Source organism: Gymnoscopelus braueri (assembly GCF_963280865.1).
Source record: "Gymnoscopelus braueri genome assembly, chromosome: 1".
Lineage (NCBI taxonomy): Eukaryota > Metazoa > Chordata > Actinopteri > Myctophiformes > Myctophidae > Gymnoscopelus > Gymnoscopelus braueri.
This window is the reverse complement of record NC_137603.1, coordinates 28,618,276-28,644,870: the sequence shown is the minus strand read 5'-3', so window position 1 is coordinate 28,644,870 and position 26,595 is coordinate 28,618,276. Positions and strand designations below refer to the sequence as shown.

Here is a 26,595-nt window from a genome sequence, read left to right as displayed (position 1 = left end):
CCATCAACAGAACAGTGTATGGGTACCTCATGCTCTGCCAATGGCCACATGAGCTGGGGCATCTATCCTATCTAATAGAGGAGAAAGTATGTAAAGAAGAACAAAACTAGATATGACACAGTCATATTATACCAGGTTGCTCTCTCCAGCGTCCCCGCACTGAACCCTTTCGCTCGCGGACTAACAAAAACAGCTGAAATGGCAGGAAATAGTAAATAGTTTATGAACGGAGCTAAATCAGTTTGTGTGCCTCAGTAAGGGCTTGTTTGCAATTACTGCTCTGAAAGCAAAGAAACAGGTGTGTTTTCCATGTGAATGTCCCTATCTGTCATAGTGTGTAATGATCTTTGGCTCTGTGTTTATGTGATGCACTAGGTATGATGTCATTGGTTGTGTAATACACTTGTACAGCAGCACTGTGTGCAGAAATAATTTTCCCCACAGGGACAGTAAAAGTCTATAGTATTTTATCTTATTGTAGCATACAGTATCTTAACAAAGCAGTGGGGATTTGGAAGACACAAGTAAGACCTAGAAGAGGAATTCATGAAGTCACCTTATTCTTCGCCCTTCTCCGGGCGGCGCCACTGCCCTTTTCTGCTTCATTCAATATCTGTCCACTTCCTCCCTAGTAGGCTACAGGTGTAATGCAGGTAATCAGTGTGTTGCCATATTTTGCAAGAGAAACAAGCGGCCAGGTCTATGCAACGCTGCTGGTAAACAGAAAACCCCTTGATATGGGCATGGCAGGGAAGCTGTCCTTCCTGGGCATGGCCAGGAATAAGGTGATTTATGGAAGGACAGCTTTCAGCACAAACTGAAGACCTGACCTGAGGCTGTTGGTCATGTCTACTTCACAGATTTAAAAAAAAAAAAACGAAGGAGAAAAAAAAGAAAGAAAGGTGACAGTAGCAACTTAGTAGAAACGCGATCTATAGTATTATTTGTTTTCGCTCATTCTGCATTTGAATCTTTTCATGTATTTGCCACAGCATCCAACATCTCACAAAACAAGCAGCAGTATGGGTTCAGTCGCTTGTTCAATCAGGTCATTATGCTGATCTCTGTGAAGTTGGGACTGGTGTGGAATCTCATCTAAAAATGTGTTTGCTGGTTTAGCACTACCCAATTAGTCAAAGAGTGCTGTAAAGTAATTAATTAAACCAGAGCATAACATACTGTACAAAATAAAGATCCCATAATGAGAGTTTTCTAAACAACACTTTGCATTTACAATCCATTTCTGCATGTATTACACTAAAAGGGACTTCTCCACTGCATATGTGGTTACTGGTTTTCTTCATTCATGGCCATTGATCACAATAGAGAGGCTAATAATCTACTATTATTCTCAAGACCTTTTCCCATGGACTAATTCCTGGCATGAAAATGATCTAATTCATCTCATGAATGCTGGAAGGTAGAGCTCTAATAGTCCATGTTTCCATGTATTTTCCCATGGGACTACACTTGCCTACTCTGAGGCTCTCTGTAAAAAGAGAAAAACTAAACAGAAGAACAACAAAAGCATAGAAACACCAAGGGCACCATTGGTAAAGCTACACTATTATTACACCCTGTTACACCGAGGCAATTTTCCAAATTAGGATGAATACGTTCCGGCATTTGTCAAAGTAAAGAACCCCATCGTTGAATTATCTTATGTTCTGCGAAGCAATTTGTAACTCTGCTTTCTTAATGTGCAAACAACAAAGATATTGTTGTGATTATCATTCCAACAACACAGAGCAGGGCGTTTTTACAAGCACAATATTGTTAAGATAATTAAAGGCATATTTTGTATAATTTTATCCTAGCAGACTGGACTTGCTTGTTCTCTTTTGTTTTACTAGTGCTTTAAATCTCTGATCCCATGTAGGCCAGGTGGGTTTTTTACAGAGCATTCACGGAGTGGCTGTTAATGGTAAATCCAGCTTCTAATGAATCCCATGGTGGATCCCCAGATTTCCCACAGAAAATGCTTAAAATAGCCTGCAGTAGCAGGGGAGATGAAGTTGAGCAAAAGTGAATAGTAATTCAATACATTATACATTTCCTTTGAGAGCAAATTAAAAATAATCAGTCAATCCATGCAGGGGCGACACTAAGCGCTCTACTCCACAATGCAGATAAGTAGTGGGACAGCATATTATCTAACAGGCAGAACAGATTTAGGTCACCTAATTCACACACTATGAGGTACAGTATCCAAGAATGTAATGCTCCAGCTCAGCTGTTATTTACCGGTCATTCACTCCCCATACATGTTTGTCATAACAACACGGCAGCCACATTACATCTTACTTTGAATGCAAAGAGATGAAGCTCAAAAACGGGGAACATTATACAGTATTCAAAAATACATATCATTATAAATAAGTTGGGCTATCTTTTATCCCTGAGCTCTTTTCCAAATATGGATTTAATGACTTCCTCTACCGCCTGAGGTTCGTAAGATACAGAACTTCCACTCAATGTGACGCATTCATTGTCGAAAAGAAGAGAGTGTACGAGTCTCCTGATCCAGCTAATAAGAGGGCCATTGCTGCATGTGAATTTTTCAGTAAGGTGAATACACAGGAAAATATTGAGAATTAACCCCCAGGAATTCACAATGGAACGGCCCATAGTTCCTCACTTCCTCATCAAAGGATGAGCCAGTGAGCTTCACTTGTGGGTTGTGCCCGATATAATATCCCTCTCAGCGGGACAAATAAGCCTCTGCCCACACAGACAAAAGGTACCCACTCAAGCTCCACAACGCACTGCCCCGTAAGGACTCTAGAATCCCACATCACCTGATATTCACTATACTGTAAGAGCTTTGCTTGCCCACGTTGGTACCTGAATAACAATCCCTGCTTATGAGGGGATGGCTTCCCACGCTCGCTGTAGCAGTTCACCCAGAGGCATGTTTGGATGTAAGAGGCGCTTGAGTGCCTACGTAAACACCAAAAAGATGATGCAACTCCATGGGCCAGCTACTATTTCTCAGTGTTTCTACTGTTATCTGTTGGAACGCTATAATTAGGCAGACACTGCCTGTAACGGGGATCTGCATAAATTACAAGTCCGACTGCTAATCCTCATTTGGTGTAGTTTCTACAGATGACAGGATCTTCTCTCAGAAAAGTACAACATTATAAAAAAAAGTCCTACTAATTAACATGACCAATTAACACACATGAGAATACCCAGATATTTATAAGAATCAGTGATGTTAAGAAACGTGTATGACTGCAAGACACAATAGCAAAAAATAGCAATGCAACACAGAATGAATTAATCTTCACTATTTAGAGAGTGAGAGGAATCTTAATTCACAGAAAAGGTGTGATCACACAATAACACCTCTCTCTTCTCACATTGAAAGTTGCACCCTCCTCCGCTTTCAACTTTGACTCTACAGCCTACTGACATTTCTCAAGTCACGTGACTCATTTCTGTTTGTGTGCCATTGTTAGCCCCTATCGCTGCACGTCCATTTGGCAGCAGAGTTTGCGAGGGAACAGTTTATCATTGAATTAGTAAGGTGAGAAGAAGGTGTTAATTAACACTGAAAATCGCCAGTCTTTACACTCTCTGAAATTAACACCCATGATTTTACTGTGTATAGGCAATACACGACAGAATACAAGTGCTTTCACAGCTGCACCAGTGAGCTGAGACTTTGAAATCTGTTGAGTGGATACACATGTTCTTTTCCCATATCTATGTGCCCTTTATCAAAGTGAGTGACCCCTGAACCAGGCAACATGGGTGTTATTTATAGTTGGCCTGTATCTTCCAGAGTCATTCTACTTCTTTATAAAGCTCTCAACAGAGTAGGACTGGTCTACTTCACAGACTCCCTCCTTTTTATATTCCTTAATTCACAAGCCATTAGATCCTACTGCAGGCTTACAAGAGCTGCATGATGTTCATATAATTGGTCCTCAACAATGCTCATTATAACATGGCATAATTTCTACTCTGCGTCCCATTGGTGGGCTATCGACAATTCAGAAACCTGCCTACCAATGACATCACCGATGGGGATTCTACGCTCTATAGCCTATAGCCTTCTTTAAATGACCAAACCTGTCTACTGATGATGTAACTGGTAGGCAGGTTTCAGAACTGTCCACAGCCCTCGTCTGAGACACAGACCGAGTAGTCAAAAATGGCACCATCGTATAATGAGCATTAGTGAGGACTAATTACGAAAAAATGGGAGACGTGGACCTTCAAGAATATTACTTGTAGTGAAAACTTGTGGTTGAATACATGGGAAATACAATCATCGACCACTAATTCCCTGACCTGGAGAGACTTTTGTTGGAAAAAACAGATGTGCTTCTTTATCACTCCCAAACAGAAGTCTAAACAAACTGGTAACCAGCTGGCCAGCTGGAGAGAATGATACCATGGTTGATCATGCACATATCTTTTGGTCTTGTCCTGTGATTCAACCTTTCTGGAAGGATTATTATTTAAATAATTCTGGGTTTCAGTATCAGTACTACATTTGAATCCTTGTATCTTGGAGAAACCCTGGATGGACTCAGTCAGGATGATTCCTATCTGCTTAAGATCCTACTTGCAGCAAGCAAAAAAGCCATCACAAAGAACTGGTTGCAGAAGAATTGTCTATAGGTCTATTTGTCAATACTGTGAGAAAGTTGCATCTTGTGTATTCTGTTTTGTTCTTGTTTTGTTGTTGATGCAAAGGCATTTGTTTGCTTCCTTTTATTCTATTGTATGGTTCGCAGGCAAGCAGGCAGACAGACAGACAGACAGACAGACAGACAGACAGACAGACAGACAGACAGACAGACAGACAGACAGACAGACAGACAGACAGACACCACCCACCACAACTTCAGATTTATATTGAATATATTGATGTCACAAAAAGCGTGTGTAGATGATGTGTGTAGATGAAGAGAATAGTATGCTTGTATATTGCCTAATTTCAACACTTATCAAAAAAGATAACAGACCGAAACGTTGTTATTCCATTAAAACGTTTTAATTGCATTTGATTGATTGATTTGGTTAATATTAAATAGTTCAATTCAGTCAGCTCCACTACAAATCAGAGAGCACATCTTTATGTAATTTCCTCACGGTCTGATTCAGTGCTCCATTGTTTCTTATTGCACCCCTGTTGGTGGGGCTCAGATGCAGCAATTATTTAGAGGGGAAGTTCACCCCCTAACCTCGTGTCACCAGGCTTTCCACCACGGAGGAAAGCTTGGTATTCATTCTAAAACTGAGCCGTGTGATCCAGTTTAGAAAAAAGGAAAAAAAGCATTGAGTTCCGGTGGTTGGTTCCGGTTGGTGTCACATTGTTTTTGTTACCCGCATAATGCGAATCAATTAGTTTAGTCTCGCTAGTCGCGCTACGAGCGCTAATAAAAGATGGACATACCAAACGATTATTATACCAAATTAAACTAAACGATTATACCAAACTAAACAAATTTTAAACTAGGGGAATCATTTTGGAGGTGCACGGCGCCGGAGGTTCCAGTCATGTGTTCCGGCCGCCTGATGACTGATAAAGTTCAGAAACCCGAAAATGGTATCGATCCAGGCTAGTTCACCCCCAAAATGACTTTTTTCCCTATTACTCACCCCATGAAGCCTTGAATTCATGGAATTATTTTTGCTTTTGTTACATTCCTGATCCAATAGGCCTATTCCAATATTTAATTAATTGAAATAAATAGGAGACCAAGGCAAAACCATATAAACAATTATTTATGAACTCCAAAACAACTCTCACAGTGCAATCCAGGGAGCACTACTAATGTTGAGCTTATAAGTGATCGTTTTAACTAGAAACGTGTGCTCCAAGGAGCACGGGTCTCCGCCAGGCCGGGTTGCCTACCCAGGGCCTGCAAACTTTGGTCATAGCCACTTGGAATGGGATCTGAACAAATCTAACTTATACATCTTGATCTCATGACCCCAGAGATCATGTGTACTGATTTGTGTGAGTTTTGGACAAAATCTGTAAGAGTAGGAACAAAACATGTGTTTTGCAAAAATCTGTCTCATGGTGGCGCTATAACTGGCCGATTTGAAAACCAATTGGGTGGAGATTCTTCCTTGGCCTACTGGGAATGTGTGTGCAAAGTTTCCCGGCGATCGGTCCAGCGGTGCTTCTAGCATGTCGTGCAAAACGGGCCCCTCCAGCAAAACCAATCGTAATCGAATAGAATCCGAAAAATGTAATAGATACATCTTGATCACATGTCTACAGAGATAATGTGTAGGCCTACCACGTTGGGTGATGTTTGGATAAAATCGGTAGGAATAATATATATTTTTAAAAGTTTTGCAAAAAAACTTGAATCAGCCTGTTATAGCGCCACCATGAGGCCGATTTTGTATTGAGTATTCTTCCTTGGCCTAGCGTTCATGATTTGAGGCATTTTGTACAAAACGGGCCACTCCTGCAAACTTTGGAAGCCAATCTTAGCCAATCAGGATGGAATATGAAATATCCGACAGATCCGTCTTAATCACATGACTATAGAGATAATGTGTATCAATTTGCGTGATGTTTGGAGAAAATCTGTAGGAGCAATTAAATTTATGTTTTTGCAAAAATCGGCCTCCTGGTGGTGCTATAACAGGCCGATGTGAAAACGTTGATCGGGCCAACAGTGCCGGACACACAGGCACACTCGCATGCACGGACGGACGGACGGACATGGGGCAAAAACATAGTCTCAGCCACGCCGTCGGCCTGGCGGAGACTAGTACTGCTCTTTTTAGCTTGGCCTCCTATTTACGTCAACTAATTAAATATTGGAATATTGGATCAGGAATGTGACAAAAACTTAAAAATCTCCATGATTTCAAGGCTGATTGGGGTGAGCAATTGATAGGGGAAAAAAAGTCATTTTGGAGGTGAACTTCATCTTTAGGATTAGGAAGATATTCTGACAAAATGGAATGAAAAGTGTACTCTACAGTTCAATCTCCATCCAGGAGAGTCTGACAAGCCCTGTCGCTGACACAAAAAAACACATTACAATATGAGATGAGAGGTTGACAAACCTGTCGTAGTCCTGACAGATCTCCCCCACTGCGATCAGAGCCTTCAGGTACTCATTGGGCTGGTAGGGGTTGATGTAGTGCAACGAACAGCTGTTCCTGGGGTCCCCATTGGAGGCTGTGAAGTCAATAGCCACCTGAGAGGAAAGATCAAAGAAAACATGAAAACAAGGGGAAAAGGTCCATCCATTGTGAGCTCTTCACTTCATTTTGTTGTCTTGTCTCCACTGTACCTTTTGGGGCCTGAATGTATACGGGTTAGGCTACTGTATGTCTACAAAATGGCAAATTTCGCCCTTGCAATGTGATTGAATGTTAACCACTTTCAACCTAATGTCCCTATTTTGGGCATGTCAGTATAGGCGAACTGCGCCGCGTTGTGAGCTTGTAAATTGGCTACTTTAGAACATGTTTAAATAGGCTTAAATGGTTAAAATGGCTTCTGTGTAATCTATTAATTAATAGATGGCTTAATATAATGTTGAAATATTTTGTGAAAAGAAAGGAAAAATAAATAAACATATTGTTGAAAAAAAATTAATAGATTGGCTATTCACATACAATTAAGCAATAATACACAAAAAGAAGTGCTGTACCATGAAATAGACCGTGTTATCAGCTCCAGTGCAAATATGCGATGATACCACAGTTTCATAATCAATATTTATGGTTGGATGTCAAGACTGTGATGACTCAAGCTTATTCTGAAAGTAGTTCCTTCATTCCTTTCCCTTTCTAGCACATCCAGACGCTCATTTGTAAGTTGATAAACTATTGATTTGGCCCATTTGGCGTATTTTTAGGTGCAAGCTGTTCATCAGTTCACTGTCATCAAAAATGTAATAAAACGAATTTGTTCGAAACCAATAGATTTGCCAAAGTCATTAAACTGTAATACATTTTCACACAGTAGTAAGTGATGCTGATTAACCTTACTGTTGTTTCTGACAGCTGGTGGTCATTGGTACTGTATCATAGGTAAGGTAAATAAGTTAGAGTGATACTTTTACAGAGATACAGTACAAACAACAGAGTGCTGTTGTCAGGAGATATTAACAATCGTTAGTATGCCCTAACTAACTGTATAAAATATAATCATATGATAAATATAATAATAGGCTTTATATCAGTTTACCTTTATAATTCATATTTTTTCTATACTTGATGTCTAGTTTTAGCCCACTTTACACAAGTGTTTGTCATCCACATTAGCCCATTCTAACAAGATACTGACAGACACCAACAACTCAACTCCTTTCACAGAATGTTTCTCAATTTCCTCCAGCATGCTCATATCATAGGTCACATAAACTGGAGCATACATATATTTCTAAGATATGAGAGAATCGTTTAGTCCCATGATGCTTTGGAGGCCTAGAGATAGATAACAATACGGATAAAGAGGCCTCAGGCAGTGCCAAACTAATCCACATTATGTAGCTCTGAAGGCCACCATATATTCTGACCTCTGAAGAAATGCATATTCATACTGTAGCGGTCTATGTGGGTGTACTTACAGTAGGAGGGATCGTACGAAAAAAGATCAGACAGAATATTTTAAGCTACCACGCATACGGTTAAGACCTATATGTTTTCTTGTTTGACTTTCTAAGAACAGTTGGTCTTGAATTTGAATGAGGTCAAATTAGGACTGAGATGAAAAAACTTTTGAGAACAACTTTGCTGCACGGTGTGAATCAAAAAGTGTAAACAATTTTGCATTTCTTTGATGTGTTCCAACTTCCAACATTAAAATAACATCCAGGGTAATTTGCAAATTACTTCTAAAAATAAGTAATTTGCAAATTAATTCTTTTTTAAAGGAAAGCGTTAAACAATATTCCTCTGCTGAGAGACAGAAGCGAACAAGTGTTAGATATACAGAAATGTAAGCTACTGCAATGCACTAAATCTACAATAGATGTAGATGTCATCATTAATATTCATTGCCTCAGTAATCTATCAAGGGACTAAGACAGAGGCATACAGCACCATGAAGGGCAAACTAAAGGGCCAGTGTTGGAGACAGATTTGAATTCATTCCAAGAAGCCTCCAGCTAATAAAACTGTCTGTACATATGGTGCATATGGAAACATTAATTTACCTAATATAATGCCTGGGGAATGTACAACAGAGGAAAAACTATTTGAACAATGTGTAATCTTTCACATTTAGAGAATGTAACATTTAATCACAATGCAGGTCTGAATGACAGCACATAAGCCTTTTTATGGACCAGCCAGTTAAATTATAACAGGCAGGTTCCACCACTATGCCAGTTATCTCCTATGACACCTTAACCACGGAGGAAAGCTTTTAATACGCAGAGAATTGGAGTGCGGTGGATGAATCATATACCCGTTGAGGGCCACTGTTACAAACTGGTGAGGGAAGTTGATGTGTTACTGATGGGCTGCTCAATGTACCGTAAAGTGGATCTGGCACCCTCCCATGATGTAGTCAAGGAATGAATACATTCTGTGGAGCTGCAAGACAAGAAATAATACTTCTGTAAGGTAAGACGTCAGATGGAAGTACATACTTTGAATCTGTTTCAAAAGCATGAAGTCGTAAAAATGGAGTGTTGTTCTGAACAAATCACTGTTATGAAGGGTAGCTAAATGGTGCACTTGTTCTATCAGGTGTTCGACAAATGCCTTGGTTGTAAACAAAGGCATTTGTTGAAGCACAATGTTTAGATACTGTACATCTGCAAATAACAAAATTTACACATGCAAACATATTGGTAATGATTAATGATTAATGACTATTGATTGTGACTGTGATATGGTGTTACTGATCAACTGCCAAGCATGGACCTCCCCCTACACAGGTGGGATGATGTGTATGCTTAAAAGAGCATACACCCCCATTATCACTTTTAAAATCTGCTCTGAGGAAGGCTGAGGCCGAAATGCGTAACCGTTCTCAATAAATGAGAATGTGTATCTGAGCCAGTCTTGCATCCTTTATTTTGGAGTGGCGCTTTTTCCACTTCGGTGGTATTTGATTCAAGATAATGACTATCATTCCAAGGATTCTTTTGAAGGGCATCATGGCACAGTATGTGTCAGTGCGCCCATGTCAATTTATGTCACAAAGTAACACAAATGAATCCAAATCAAATACTTAGAATTCAAGATATTGAGCAGAGGCCAAGACAGCAGTGGCATGACCAAAAACATTTTTCTTGTTAAAAAAATGAACAGTATATCTAAAAAACACAGTAAAGGATACACAGATGACAGGGGAATAAAAAAAAGTTCAAACTAGATAATTGATTAGTATAGCTTCCTCTACAGCTGACCTTTTTAATAGACATGGGAATTACAGGGGAATTACCTTGAGGTCATTCAGGATGACAACTCCAGAGTTTTTGTAGTTTTTCTTCTTCTGTTTATATTTTGGATTGATGCAATCCCATGACACCTGAAATAGTCAAGTTTGAAAAAGTCATTATGCCATATGCACCGGGCAATATATCTTCCTCATATCACACTAGCAGCAGGACATTGCTCTGGTCTGTGATGGAGTTCTCCAGAGTAAAGCGAGTGGCACATTAGTGATGCACATGGCTGGGTAGGGTCTCTCCCCTTGCTCTGCAACTCTATCTATTCACTGACCTTATTTCCGCTGGAGAGCTTCTGCATTTCCCTGAAGGTGGCGTAGAACTCGCCAATGAAGTCGTGCTTCCCTCTGGAATCATAATCCCATACTAGGCACTGCAATACACACAGACAGATGTCTTTATTACTCTCTGCATGTTTGCATTTACATATCATCGCTGTTGGAAACCGGTATCTCCAAAACCGTTAGTTTTTAGGAAATGGAAAAAAATAACCTCTGTTCCAATGGATCCAATGTAGTTATTATTTAGTCACAAGCAATTGTTAATACTTTTAATTGGTTAAAGAGGTGGTGCCATGGTTTTGCACTTTTTCTGTTTTTCATGTGTCTATGAGGTTGATAGAACTTTATTAAGCCCCCTGGTGGTGTTTTTATGGTGTTTTATGTCTTCTCTGACTATTTTGAGTTTCTACCTGGAGGCTGAAACCTTGAGGGTCAAACGTGCCAATAGAAAAACAGCCCTTTAGTGACATAGTAAAATTGTACCCCCCCCCCTCATTATCATAACACAACAGGTGTGGGCATGAGGAGGAGGAGGGACTAGGACAGGTGGGTGGTGCTAAGGTGGTGGAGGAGGTTCTAAGGTGAGAACCAGGTATACTTAATGAAGTGGAGGCGTGTCCACATAAAAACATAATTTTAACAATTTCTGTACACTTTTTTGAAAAAAATCTTCCTCCTAGTATATAACCATAATACCTGATGATCATGTTTTAGGGCGGGTAAAAATCACTGAAAATCACGGCACCCCGTCTTTAAATATTTACAAAACTCACAGACAGACTTAACCACTTTCAAACTGGCATCCCTATGTTGGGAATGTCATTGGAGGTGAACATTTGCAAATGTTTCAAATCTAGAGAAAATAGTAGATCTACAAGCTCACCTATTTTTATAACTTTTGTGCAACACTTTGATACGACAAAGTAGGGCATTAATTTACAAAAACATAAACGAAAAACATAAAAAGTTTAAATATGGAGATACAGGCATTGCGTGTGGCGCTGCGGTAAAGTAGTTGCCCATCACCACAGAGTCTGGGGGTTCGAATTCACCGCAGTGCATTTGTCGAGCATCTATATGAACACAATTAGCCCGTGTTTGGGGGAGGGGGGCAGGGAGGGTGATATTTGTCACTACACAAATGTCACTACCTACGGGCTGGGGCGGTACCTGGCAGCGGGGGAGTGTTGTGTGGGAGGAGTAGAACGAAGTCTCTACGTCCTCCCGGTGGGGGCTCCTCACTGGCAGGTGAGCCAGCAGGATATAACAGCAATGACAATACACAGAAATGTGTGTGGGGAGGAATCAATTGGCATAATGACTAAATTGGGGAGAAAATTGTGAGTAAAAAAGAAAAAAAAGAAGGGACGCCGTGTGTGGATGCATGTAGGAAAGCATGAATACTCAGATTTGTTTTCTTCCTACACAGTAAAATTGTTAGTGGAGGATTTTACAGTGTGCTGATCAGACAGATGCTGTCCTTTTGACATTTGATCCGACTGATCTGGTCTCACCAGAGGCCCAGAACAGTCTTCAGGTTCACTCACCTTGAGCTTCCTGTCCTCATCACAGCTACACAGAGAAATGAGAGAGACTTTAAAGGGCTCCCACACCGGGCTCAGGTTGTTTTTAATAACCTGTGGATGGAGGAAAACCAAACACTGATTGCAGCAAAAGGGGAAAATGATTAGAAGACACAAACGAGGCGGTGTGTGGAGGCTTTACCTCAGTTCTGTGCACGAGCTGTTCTGTTTCGTCATCGTTAACGCGGTATATTTCCAAAAAGGGGTCCGACTTACTGAAGAGATCCTATGGAAACAGAGATGACAGTCAAATCAAATTATTGTCTATTGAAGCCACGCAGCGTGTTTCACATGAGTAGGACTCGGGTCCGCTCAGTAGCACACAGGAATTGTCTCTTATAGGAATGATTGAAAAAATATATGTTTAATTCATGGCTGATCTCTCTCTCTATTTTGCATCTTTGTTCACTGCTGTGACAAATGAAATAAGGAAGGGGATGTCATCTTGACACAGAGTCTCAAGTAGTGGCTCAGAAAAGCCACAGCTTGTTCAGGTCAATTGATTCTTCAAGGCAGTAAATACATGATTACCGAGTGTGTGTGTGTGTGTGTGTGTGTGTGTGTGTGTGTGTGTGTGTGTGTGTGTGTGTGTGTGTGTGTGTGTGTGTGTGTGTGTGTGTGTGTGTGTGTGTGTGTGTGTGTGTGTGTGTGTGTGTGTGTGTGTGTGTGTGTGTGTGTGTGTGTGTGTGTGTGTCTTTTAGAGACAGAGAATGATACAGCTAATGTCACATTTCTCGCCACATTAGCCAGATACATCTCCACAGGGACTAGAGCACAGTGTGAGGTCACAGTAACCCCCTTTCGGTCGGCATGGCAACCACTAGCCAGCAAGAGGTGTCAGCTTGGACTGATGTGTATCACAAGTACATCTGTCATCATTTCATCATTAACAATATGACATGTTCATCACTCCCATTACTATAATCATTTCCTGTGGTATCTACCCACCATGCACTAGTACATGATACACGGCAGTCATTTATAACCACTTTCAACCATGGCACATTGGCCTCTTATGGGCATGTCAACGAAGAAGAAGAAGAAGAAGAAGAAGAAGAAGAAGAAGAAGAAGAAGAAGAAGAAGAAGAAGAAGAAGAAGAAACTCCTGAGCACTGTCTTCAACAGTTGTTCATTTCATGTGATAGACATGACCTTAAGAAAGGGTTTGGCAGATTCACCCAGCTGCTGTCGCCCATGTTAGATAAGCTGTCTTAACCAAAAGGTTGATCGGTGTTGACTGCCATCATGAAGAAAGGCAGAATTTATGTGGTGTAAATAATGTGCCTGATCGTTAAAATGGGCTCCGCAAAGTCATCTTAATGCCAGACAGATTCCTTTGATAGTAGCCCAGTAATTAATCTTCCTGAACTCTTGACATCCGGCATGTCTAATTCAGCACTCACCCCATTTCTCCAGCCCTTTTCTCAGCTCTTTTTGCTCTCTCTCTCTCTCTCTCTCTCTCTCTCTCTCTCTCTCTCTCTCGTCACTACAGTACACAAGTTTGAAGACTATTAGAATGACAAAGATTAGACATTTTATTTAAAAGACGTCATGAAATGGATTTTTGCTAGCTTTATTTCGAAGTTAACTTCTGAAACGGAGGCGTGTTATGCCTCAACCAATCACAATCTCAGCCGACTGTCCCGTTCCCTCTGTCAATGCGATCGATAGACTCCACACATGCAGCTGTTTGTGTCTCATGACAGAGAGAGGCAGCGCCGAGGCTATGTTACTACAGCATTGCCTATTTCTCACCTCAAATGTTTTCAGATACATATTTTAGTGAACTGTTTCAGTTTAAAACGAGTAATGCACCGTCCCACCGTCATCTGGAGTTATATAAATAACGTATCCATAATGAATGATCAGGTGCCTGTGGAGGAACATGAGCTATGGGAATCACACAGGTGAATGAAATCATAATGTATAATTATTCATAAGGGCCTGCTGATGCAATCATGCATTACATTTTCAATTGACAGGAAGTAAACAGTAATAAATCCAATATATAGGACACCCTCTCTGCTTGTGGACATTTTTGTGGTAATCATCACAATTAAGTTTTGTTTGTTATTAAATTTAAAGCTTGGCATGGTCACGAAGAGGCATCAGGCATTGGCAGTCACAGCTGAAATCACAGCTGTAATTACAGCTGTTACTTTCAGTATATAATTTCACCATTTGTAACTCAGAAAGTGTGCAACTGTAACCAAATGGACCCTCGGGTCCTTTTGGTTACATTTGTACACTCTCTGACTTTAATTAACACTGAGGATTTTACTGTGGAATCTTGGCACTGACACACAGGAACCTCAAGCCAATCTGCAGCAAAACATGTCAATCTATACAGTACTGTCAACAATCTTGCTGACACAGCTTGGGTAAATAAAATAACCCATTAAGACCGGGAACGCACCTGTGTGTCATTTTTAGATTTCTTTAGCTATTCAAAAATAGCAGATATACAAGCTCATAGCGCGGCACAGAGTGCCGTGCTATGAGCTTGTACATCTGCTATTTTTGGAAAATCGTGAAAGTTTGTGCAAATCTTTGAATATATATATATTTTTTAAAGCGAACGTTTGTCACTAAAATCTTTGCTTCTGGAGGTCCCTGGAACAAAATATTTTACAAATGTTCTCTTTAAAAAATATATATTCAAAGATTTGCACATATTTTCACGATTTTTCCCCAAAAATGCAGATCTACAAGCTCATAGTGCGGTTATTTTTGAATAGCCAGAGAAATCTAAAATGACAGAGATGCGTTCCCGGTTTGAATGGGATAAATAAAACAAAATAAAGCCTAAAGTCACATCTGTGTTCACAGCTCGTACAGAGATGCCATGTTGCAATGTTGACTGAAATGTCAAGTATTGGCCTCGAGCCACGTGTGAAAATGCACACCAAAAAAGGTCATTGTGGTACAGCCCCACGGTCAGCAGCACACCGCATGCTCTCTATATTGCTTTCCACTGAACATGTTCTACTTTATTGAATTGTCTTTCTGATCTTTGCCTTATAGAATTTCCCCCTTGCTTCTATCTACAACTATAAAAAAGCCAATAAAGAGATTTGAAGGTAAAAAGAAATAATAATAAATGTCCCCCTTGCAGTCGATGCTATGACTGAAGGGGCAGTTAAAGGTGTGCAAGCAAATCTTTCTATGAAGTTAAACTGTAGGTTATCAGCCTATTTCTTATTTTTTGTAATCCTGTGACTGTAAATATAGTGGTGTATTAATTAGATGTAAACAATTCCCATACCTTTTCCATGTGTTTGTGAAATGGCCATAACATTTTATAGGAATATTAGTGGCTGATTGCCATGTCACCAACTAAAATGGCCTGATGGTAGGTCTAATGCAAAAAATTGTCCTCGCACAATCCTCCTATAATTTCACAAACCTCTGAGAACAAAAATCTCTGAGAAATGTGTGCCCGGTTCGCCTCAGTGGCTGGAGCAATTGATCTGAATTTGCACACAGCCATTGACCATTACCATCTGAACTTTTTTCCATGAAGCCCTTTTTTCTATTTCATCAAATCTCAGCTTATTATTAGCGTTTATGTGTCAAACAATGGGAGAGCAGGGTTGCCAGGTTTCGTGCGAGAAACAAGCAGCAAGGTCTATGAAAACAAGCCCAAACGAAGCGAGCCCTACAAGCAACAAGGTCTATGAAAAGAAGCCCACACGAAGCGCCTTTACACATATACATTGCCTCTTGGAAAACAGCCGATCTACAAGCTCACAACGCGTCCCCACACCCACCTGCACTTTCACAACCAACGTCGCGACGGGACGCACGATGGGGAGGCGCGACAGGACGTGCAATAACCCCGCGTTTGCAACTACTTTCGCCTGCGCACTTCACTGGGTATGGTCTAGTTTAGGGAATCGGAGCAATCGGAATGTAAATAATAAAATATAAATAATAGAATTTGTGAACAATTATAACCACTGAGAGATGACTACTGAAATAAAAAATAATAATAGACAACATCATCAGGGTCATTAAGTGGCTCATGCCATGCATTTATCTCTCTCTCTCTCTCTCTCTCTCTCTCTCTCTCTCTCTCTCTCTCTCTCTCTCTCTCTCTCTCTCTCTCTCTCTCTCTCTTTCTCTCTCTCTGTGACCAAAACTTCACTTCCCTGTCTTTTCCATTCTGTGGATTGCTACACTGGAAAAGAACATCTGAATTAGAGCCAAAAGCTCTATTTATAACCATAAAAAGCAAGCAAGGCTGAATGGAAGGGATGTGTTCCGCTCCATTCAGTACCAGGGACAGCGCCATGTGTATCTGTCTCAGGCATGCCAGACCAGCAGAAAAATAAACCATCTCAATTCTTCCCTCAATAGAGTTGCAGCCTTCTTGCATGTTTGTTTAATGTAGGCTACTGCGTATCCGATCCGTCCAGTTTTCAAAATAATCTCCAAATTACTACTTCAAAGAAGGTGTTTCATACTGTCATCATCTCTATGACACTTGTATCTCAGCCAATATTGTTGTTGTTTTCTGTATCTTCTACCGTGCGGTGCCTGCAGCCATATTGATTTCTTTATTTTGTACAGCTGTAGAATATGTAAGAATTGATTACACCTTGATATAGTGCATATAGATCAATATGGTCCATACCACCTACAAGCAGACAGAGAGAGAGAGAGATTTTTTTTTTGAAGGGATTGCTACTGCTATAGACAGATAATGATACCTGCAGAGCTCCAGGGGAAGTGATGCATTATGGATACTTGGTCACGGCATAGAGTATCACATCGCTACATAATATCTCCCTCTCAACATTCACAAAACATCAGTCCATTACATTAATCTCCATGAAAGGTATAGTTGCCACCATATGATGTACCCACATGTACAGTACTGTACACATTCATTCAGACATTTATTCATGCAAAGCCTGCCTCAGCCTGTCACAGCTGTCATGTTATCTATGTAGGAGTGTGAATGCAACACAAACCATATTTAATAAAAGGCATCTGAGGATGAACCATGTTGGTATTTCTATCATGATAAATCTATAATTTGTACCTTATCATCCAGTTTCTTGGCACAGAAGGAGAGCTCCACATATCCATTGTTGCCAGAAATTTCCTCTGCATGCACCTGAGAAAGAAATTACATTTATCAGTGACATTTCTTCCTCTGGCTGTTACTCAGTAACATTCTCAGTGTTAATGTATCCATTTGTGACTCATAGAGTTGGAGTTGAATCAACACAGAGGATTTTACTATGGTGAAACATTTCAATATCTATACTGACAACAGTTTTACTGACACAGCTTGGGTAAAGCTCACTATTTGTTTAATCAACACACAGACCTAAAGGGTGTTCAATAGCACTGATTTATGGGGGGAAATTGAGTTAGCTGGTTTCTGCCCGACAGCAACGATATATAAAGTCTGAAGCTCAGAAATGCTGATGTTGTCACTGCAATTCAGAGCTGATTCTACACATCAACTCCTTTTGACATATGTCTATGTAATTTCTTCATGGGATTGAACATGAAGCTATAATCCTGTTAATCCTAATTTAGCTATAATCCTATTACATTTTTTTTATTACATCCAGGTGGATGACACCACACACAAGAAATCCAGCCATTATAATGCATGTTGTTGTTAGTGGGTGTAAATTATGCCACACTACTCTCTACACATGCTGGCATAACAGACATTAGGTTAAAATTAATAGAGAAGGTTTCCCCCCCAAACAAAGAAGGCCACATGTTTCCAGATTAGCTTTCCATCACACCATGTGATTATAGTGAAGCTTGGAGACTTAAGTTTTACAGAGTGTCTGTACTCGCAAAGGAAGAACATGTCAGTGAGCAGCTTTTAATACCCCTTTGTCAAGATTTATACAGCATTTCAGCTCTTCACTGAAAGAGCAATTTATACATACATATTTCCAATTTGAACTTGAAATAGAAAATGCAACCCTGACAGAAGCTTTTAGAAAGTTGTGTGTCCAGAAGCTTTCACAGACTCCTTTATTAGAGAGTAATTTGCATTAAGACAGAAATAGATGCTCGGGGACAAGTGGTTCGGGCCAGGCTTAACTTTGATTGTGGTGTCTGGTGGTATCTGGAAACACAAATTACATTTCTGGTGTTGTATAGTAAACGTTGCCGCATAACGCACAAAACCATCATGATAGGAGGCCGTATGCAAGGTTAGTGAATTCGCAACTACAGTATGTCTGCTGTTTGTTTTCACTGTTTACTTGTTTGTTTTGTGTGTCGGCTCTCTTTTTAAGTCACTTGAGTCAGGATTGTCTTTAAGAATAACAATAAAAAGAACCACACAGCACCCTCTGCTGATCTAGACCATCTATCTCATAGAAGAATAACCTCTCTCCTCCTCCCCCTACTCATTACTATGGTTCACATTGAGCCCATGCAGAAAATATGGATCATGCAAAACTGGCTACGGCAGAGCTCCAGTGATGTCTGCGTTCATGTGTGAAATCTTTATACCAAGTTCATGTTGAAGCCGTGAAATGTGTATTTTAAGATATAGCCTACATATGAACAGTAGCACATGCATGAGTCAACCTGCTGGGGTCAATACATTATAATGTTATGTGGATACTGTATATTCAAACCTTAAGATTAAGCTATTATATAGATTTATAGATATATTTCATTTTTTACATGTTACATATTTCAGTCAATCGTGGATAGTAGCAGTAAGAGCCAGTTTCAGTTGGATCAGGCTTATTAACCGACTCTATAAAATGTAAAGAATAATTCAGATCTGGAAAAGAAAATAACAGCGTTGCACCTTTACTCTCTTTCAGGGAGTAAAGGTGTTGTTCTGAGTAAAGGTGCTGTTCTGTTCTTTTCACTGCTCCACTGCACTGAAGCAACGATCGAGATGAGCTGACAGTAAAATCACAGCGGGTGCATGGTGCAACATCTTTTTTTTCTTTTTCTTGTTTCAAATTTAATCAACCATAAGTGTAGCAGATGGAGTTACTGCATGTGTCAAAGGTGCTTACAGTATGCAACCAACACTACTCTATGTGAAGACATGTTTTACACATGAACCCTGGCGTCCCTAATCGGGCGTGTCATGATAGGCAAAAATAGGCTATTTGATGTACAATGAAGTATAGAGTTTAAGTGGTAAACGAACAAGCCCGGAGGAATAAACCATCTCTATCACTTGATCCTCAATCATTACAAGTCATTTTCTATTCAACAGTTACTGTGCTGCTCGAGGCTTCTCCACTTCAGCAGTACAGCCAGTGTACACTGAATTAGAGTAAAATCAATACAGATACGTATCACCATGGCCAAAGGTAAATCACCCCCAAGGATTTAAACCCTTCTTCTCTTGCCATACTCTCTCTGCTCCTCTTCAGTATGATGAAGAAAGTGTTGCCTGCTATGCTATGACTCTATTCTCAGATCACTGTGGAAAATAACTTCTGTGTTATTGTGTTTATCTATAGAGCACCGAAGTCCTGACGTCACTCGTTCATCCCCAGGTTTGCGGAAGTAATTTCTCTATGGAGAATAACATTGGGTCATCTTAGAATCGTCTCATATAAGAATTGTGGTCCAAAAATAAACACCGCGTGTCGGCGTTATTGTCAGGGAGGAGGTTCTATATCGTTTATGATAGTCAGTCACTTATGTTTGATACAGTCTGTTTCTGGCGAAAATGTAACTAATTCGGCGGAAGTAACATTATCGTTTTCTCACCGTCAGTTGATGCTTCATATCCATAAGAGTCAACCCGCCGGGGTCATGTGTTTATTTTTGGAACACAGTTCTTATTTGACGCGATATTCAATACGTCTATGGGATTCAGAACGGGGGTGGAAAACTGCAAACCAGGTAGACAAACAAAGGATGTGTAAATGACGTCAGACTTCAGTATAGACAGTATAGTGATTGCACATGTTCCATCTTCTTATATATCCACAAGTTTGATTCACCACGCCTCCTGCAGTTATATCATATGTTAAAACTGGGTTCATCAGGAATTATTTGCTTGTAACTTATTAAACAAAAACTTTAATGGCATAATTTATAGTGGTATAATTTAATTTATTAGTGGAATTGTATTACATGGTCCCATGTGTGTATGGGAAATGTGACAGTTTCCATTAAGGTATGTTTATCTCAGAAATGTTAAGTTCCACACTTGGTAGAGACGTTAAATTTCAGAGGCCTCATGGTGGCGCTATAACAGCCCACTTTATGGTCTCGGACCGTAAGACATAGAATCTAATTAAAAATAATTCTGGATTCTCTAGATTATGAAGCATCTACCCATATAGGCTACGCCCATTTCAGATTATACAGAATATGGTCTATATTAATGCACAAACGGACGAAACACAGACGAAAGTGTGCGTTGTGAAAAAGGACCGAGGCCCAGCAGTGGGAAAAGATCTCGGTATACGAAGAGTTAAGAGCCCGACATCACAACAGTTTATTTCAGCAGCTAGCTGGGCTAGCTGGCTAGAGATAACAGCAGTTGTTGTCTTCATCGAGCTCTTCATCGTGCGTTCAATAATCTATAGCTCAGTCTCTCTGGTGACTCCATGGTGTTCTCCATTGAACACCATACAGATATTTTTTCACTTCTGGCCATAGAGTGCGCCACAAATACGACAAGTTGAAACCTATGTCATGGAAATTGGAAACTCTTACCACACTGATTCCTTGAATCACAATGACTGCAACCCACGACTTAAGTTCACTCTGTTGCATAATTCCTACAATGCCACAATAAGGCCCTGCATTCTGACAACACACAAGATCATTTACTTGGATGAAACAATGACATTAACTGCACTTGACTCACCCTTCTGCTTCTACTTCCACAGAGCAGTAAGGTCACTACCATGATGTATGGGACATACCGTGATGGTGGATTTCCCTGCGTATTTCCCGTACTTTAACAGCAAAGGCTTGACCATCTTCTTCTGGGCCACAATCTGCAAGGAACAGAATAAACACATGATTGTCCTTGAGCCTTTGACCAGTGCAGATGGATGTGAGTCAATACTTGTTCAAGCTGAAGACGGCCTTAATTGTAATTGTGCTGGCTATTCTTTTTTTTATACATTTATTCTTGTTGAGCCGTGCACCCGGTCAACTGCTGTTTGAATGGACTGAGTTGTGCTCGGTTTGTTTCTACTTTGATCAATACTTGAGACAAATAGTACAAAGTAACAAAACTAACATTGTTCCTATGATAGGCTGTATATTATTCACTCTTCCTGAGGATTTGGATCCCAAACCAGATTTCTGAAAAATACCGCTATTAAAAATCCCCAATGAGGTCAGTCAAAACACTGTACGTACCTGACCAAGAGTACACTCCACTCCACCCAGGAAGTCATCCTCTCGAGTTCCAATGCTATGTGCGCCGTGGATGTCATAGACCTCAAACCGCAGCTTTTGAACCTCTTCAAAGTAATAGTCTAACATGAAGACCTTGGCAAAAACTGGGTGCAGGTTGCTCTTTATCACCTCCGACCTGTCCATCTAAATTGAAACAAGGGAGAACACAGTGAATTAAACACTGTACTGTATATGTATTTATGGAAAATAATAATAACATAGCACGTAGATTGTGTATGCTCTGAGACAAATAAGGTTATTCATGCCTGTGCTAGAACTTAACCAAAGCCAAACACAGTACAGTAGGACACCAAGCATTGTTATACAGTTTACATATCAAACCTCTGCCTAATTTCCAATATCTTAGCTCATAACACACAAGGGATATCTGAATGTTTATTATGGACCCATGAGGTATCTCCAACACAGCTTCATGACTTCATCTTCAAAACATTATCACTGAGCATAGTCTACTAATTCTTTAGAGATTATTACATATTCCATTGGTAGGTACCTGAATGAGTACATACTGAATTAAAAAGAAACAAATGTGGTCTTTGACAGTAAGAATATTGTTTTGTTGTTGCAAACAATTCTCTAATCAAAGAGCCAAGAGCAGAATCTGTCTCTAAAACGAATCTAGCATTGTTCGATTGCCTATAAACTGGAGACTGACTTTGCAAACAAGTATACATTTGTTATTTCTGTGAGGCCGAAGGTAGGGAGGAGATTATATTTTCACCCCAGTCTGTGTGTCTGTATGTAGGCCTATATCTAATCTTGCAAACAGCTATACCGATGTGTCAAATGTCTTGTGCACACTGACAGCAGGCCAAGGAACTCAATCATATTTTTCCACCAACAACTGTATAACTGTATATGGCACGACTATGCAGGAAGATAGCCATCTATAAGAGGGTCGGTCTGGGTGTGTCCGTCTGTCAGTATGTTTACCTGGTGCTAATCTAGCAGTATATTGCCCGTATATTGCCTGTAGGCCAAAGAAGTTCCCCCACGCATTCATAATGTCAGATCCACCATGCCGAGATTTACAATCCCAGTACTTGGAAGTAGAGCCCTGCGCAGGAGTATTTTCTTAATCCCGCTCCTGCCCGCTCCCGTTGGATTTCTGGCCATTCCTGCCTGCTCCCGCAATGATTTAATTTCTGACCGCCCGCAGTTAATTTCTGTCCGCCGCTCCCTCCCGCAAAAAAAAAGAAGAAGCCATTTAGTCCTGCGGCGCCCGCGGCACTCCCACGGGCGTGCGCGAGAGAGGTTCTGTTTACTGGTGAGGAGGAGTTTCTCACAGATAGAAAGAAAGTGTTTATATTGCGACGGGACACATATTATATAGGTATATTATATTGTGACACCATGACGAGCTGCGCACACGCACAGCGTGAGAATGAGAGAGAGAGAGAGAGAGAGCGAGCGAGAGAGAGAGAGGGGGTAGAGAGAGAGAGAGAGAGAGAGAGGGGGGGAGAGAGAGAGACTCTGCTTGCGTTGTAACTTGTCCGCAGCACAGAAGGGGAAATTATGTTCTCCTCTGCATGTAGACATATTTATATCTTGCTAAAGTATATATATAAGCTCTATATCTGGTTTATTGCGGTATTTTGCGGGTCCCGTAGGTTTTATCTTTACCGCCTATTCCCGACCGCGGGTATTTAAATACCGCCCGCGCCCGCAAGATTTGTGTTGGGTCCTGCGGGTACCGCGGGATCCCGCTCCCGATGCAGTGCTGTACTTGGAAGGCCAATCTGGAGCCGCGTGGAACTCCATATTTGGGCAAGACTGACATCAATATGTCAGATATTCTCTAGTACGCGACCTAGTACACGACCGGCCCTCTCCCACCCGATCTGAGTTACTTGGCAACGCCCCCTTGGCCTGGGAACCATGGAAGGCCACGCCCCAGCCATCGCATGCCCAAGCAAGGGCGTGAGTAACTTGGCAACTCCCCCTTGGCCTGGGAGGCCTGGGAGCCCACTCCCCACCCCCATCCATTGCAAGCCTGCGCATGGGTGCACACAACACAAACGGCAGTACAGTACACTGATGTGATTAAGATGCCAAGACAGAAAAAACAAGCGACAAACCACAGCAGAAACACAACAAAGGAAGAAAAAATAGACAACATTGATTTAAACTGTACGATACTATACTAAGCAAAACTAAACAAAACGAGAAGACGCAATCGTCAAACAATACCAGCACCAAAACCAAAACCGATGAAACAAAACAAAGGAGCAAGCGAACGCAGACATTGATTTCAGCGTTAATATTCTATTGTTTTTAGGGTTAGGGTTTGTAGGAATACATTTGTGTTGTTGTTGTTTTTACCCCTTTTTCTCCCCAATGTAGTCTTAATGCCAATTGATTCCTCCCCACACACATTTCTGTGTTGTCACTGCTGTTGTATCCTACTGCCTCACATACCAGTGAGGAGCCTCCACCGGGAGGACGCAGAGCCTTAAGGACGTAGAGCCTGCTGACAGGGACTATTATCACGCTACCCGGCTTCCCTCCCTAGAACCAATTGTGTTTGTGTAGACGCTCGACAAAGCCGGATGCACCGGATGATTGTAGGAGTTAATCATGTATTTCCTCATTGACCAATATTGATAAAACAAAGGCAGTTTTGAAGTGTTGAAAGCTTTTTCTCTGCGGTGGTCTACTCACTGGAAAAAAAGCATCTCAGAAACCCATATTGTTTGCCATAAAATATCCATCAGACGGAGAGGCATGATATTTCTACAATTGCTTCACATCGCTACAAAACCTGCAAAACCAGTGACTATAGGGGTGTCGCCCCGTGACTCAGATCAGATGGAAGAGGGCCGGTCACCTCTAGTACAGCAGACCCAATACTTTCAAATGACAAATACTCACTCTGGACCTCTCTGCCACAATCAATGTCAAAATACAAAACAAGGATAAGGATAGGATAATTCCTTTTAACAGGACGTTCATGAAAGTCCTTGCGGGCTTGTTTCCAATGAGGGCCTGTGAGCAATTAGGGGTTAAGAGTCTTGCTCAGGGACAAATTTCATTTCATCGACACATATGCTGGCGTGGCCTGGAATCGTACCTGGGGCAACCAGGGCCTCTGGCTCCCTAGGCGGGCTCACTAACCACTCAGCTATGGCCGCCCCCAGACACACACATGCACGCACACACATACTCACGCACACACACACACATTTTCCTCACTTTCGCCTGTTCTATTGCCTAGATCTTGTTCTCTGCCGTTGTCATCTGTTGCTTTCATGGCTGCCAGTTCCCACCTGAAGTCACGTGGGAGTTCCGACTGTTTCAGATGGTACTGAATAACTGTACGGCTAGCTTGCACATTGTCTTCACAAGACAATGGCATTATTGCCATACATAGACAATAGACATCAATCTATATTAATTCAATCAAGTTGTCTGTGGGTTTGTGTGCACACACCCAGTCACCCATACATTGTAGAATTGGAGAGTGGTTGTTTGTGACATCAGACCAGAGCTTGATCAGTGAGAGAGAGGGGGGGACAGAGAGGTTGGGGGGGGGGGGGTCAAAGAGAGAGAGAGAGAGAGGGGGAGAGGGGGAGGGATAGGCAGGGGGAGGAAGGGAGAGGCAGAGAGAGATTGACCAAGGGAGTGAGAGATGGAGAGAGAGAGAGCCTAATTCACCCAGAGTCCAACTGTCTAAAATAGGCTCTCTCTCAATCATGTGATGTGACTTAATAGTGGCATGGGAAAGAAAAGCAATTGTAAAGTAGCAGATATTGAATCCCTTGTGCATGATATCAACTGTCAGTGTATTGTTGTGCAGCAGCAGAGAGTGTAGACATAGTCGTGTAGACATAGTCGTGTATACACAAGTGATAAGCAGCTGAAAGCTATGCACAAGTCTGGTGTAATAGCTTTTGATACATGTAATAGCTTGCTTGGCCGTGCACAGTTTGTGACATGGGGTGATGAATGTCCTTTACTATCCGCTCAGCCTTTGCTACACTCCGATTCTCACATATTCCCAGGAGGGAGGGAAGCTCACATCCGACGATGTGCTGGGCCGACTGCACCACTCTCTGTAGTGCTTTGCCATCTAGGGCGATATGGCTCCCTTACCAGGTGGTGATGCAACTCATCAGGATGCTCTCGATGGTGCTGTAGAACGACCTGAGGATGCAGGGGCTCACATTGAATTTCTTCAGGCGATGGAGGCAGTACAGGCATTACTGAGCCTTTTTCATCACGTGAAAAAGGCGACCATTTGAGGTCCTCAGCGATGTGTATGCAACCTGACATCCCTGACCCTCTCCACATGTAGTTGTATTCAACGCATGTTCAGGAGTAGAGACCTCCCTCTGCTCAACCTCTGCTCAACTTGATAAGGCAATCACCTTACCAAGTTCAGCTGCGCTGCTTATCTCTCAGCCAATCCACACTGCAATCACCACAGTATAAATACACCTGCAACTGTTTCAACTACCTGTTTGATTTGGCTGCTCGCAAATCCAAATTCCCTCCTCCTCCCCAACCACCTCCTTTCTCACCAATTTTGCTCATCTAACTTTTTCCTCCATCCTCCAGGAGCCCTAGGGCGGGGCAGTGTCGGAGCGAAGGCGACAGACCGCTCCTGAGCAGACAGACCGCTCCTGAGCAGAGCAACGCGGCGGTCGCCTGGCTCCCGAGACTATACCCCCACCCTGAGTCTCGCCCCGCCTCGGGCTCCCCAGCAATACACATATATTTCATTGTACATTGGTTCAATAAATGCTGTTTAACCTGAGCAGAAGGTGTGGTCTCTTACTAGTGAAAGCAGCTTTGTTGATGCAGATGGGGCATGCTATCTCCTTAGCCTCCTGAAGTCCACAATCAACTCCTTGGTCTTGTTGACATTGAGAGTAAGGTTGTTGACCTCATCCCTGTGGGCCGTCTCATCCTCTCTCAGGTGAGAGAGGG

General features: G+C 41.5%; 1 protein-coding gene across 1 annotated transcript in view; it reads right to left on the bottom strand.

Moving 5' to 3' along the window:
- The window catches only part of cpne7 (copine VII), a gene marked incomplete at both ends in the record, with an annotated part of 49,779 nt that overhangs the window by 11,901 nt on the left and 11,283 nt on the right, over window positions 1-26,595 (bottom strand). Inside the window, 9 exons of the mRNA XM_080439038.1 lie at window positions 7,054-7,187; window positions 9,478-9,537; window positions 10,394-10,480; window positions 10,675-10,773; window positions 12,229-12,318; window positions 12,407-12,490; window positions 17,312-17,386; window positions 21,162-21,236; window positions 21,607-21,789. Of these exons, the coding sequence (XP_080295164.1) occupies window positions 7,054-7,187; window positions 9,478-9,537; window positions 10,394-10,480; window positions 10,675-10,773; window positions 12,229-12,318; window positions 12,407-12,490; window positions 17,312-17,386; window positions 21,162-21,236; window positions 21,607-21,789 (887 nt within the window). The remainder of the gene's footprint in view (window positions 1-7,053; window positions 7,188-9,477; window positions 9,538-10,393; window positions 10,481-10,674; window positions 10,774-12,228; window positions 12,319-12,406; window positions 12,491-17,311; window positions 17,387-21,161; window positions 21,237-21,606; window positions 21,790-26,595) is intronic.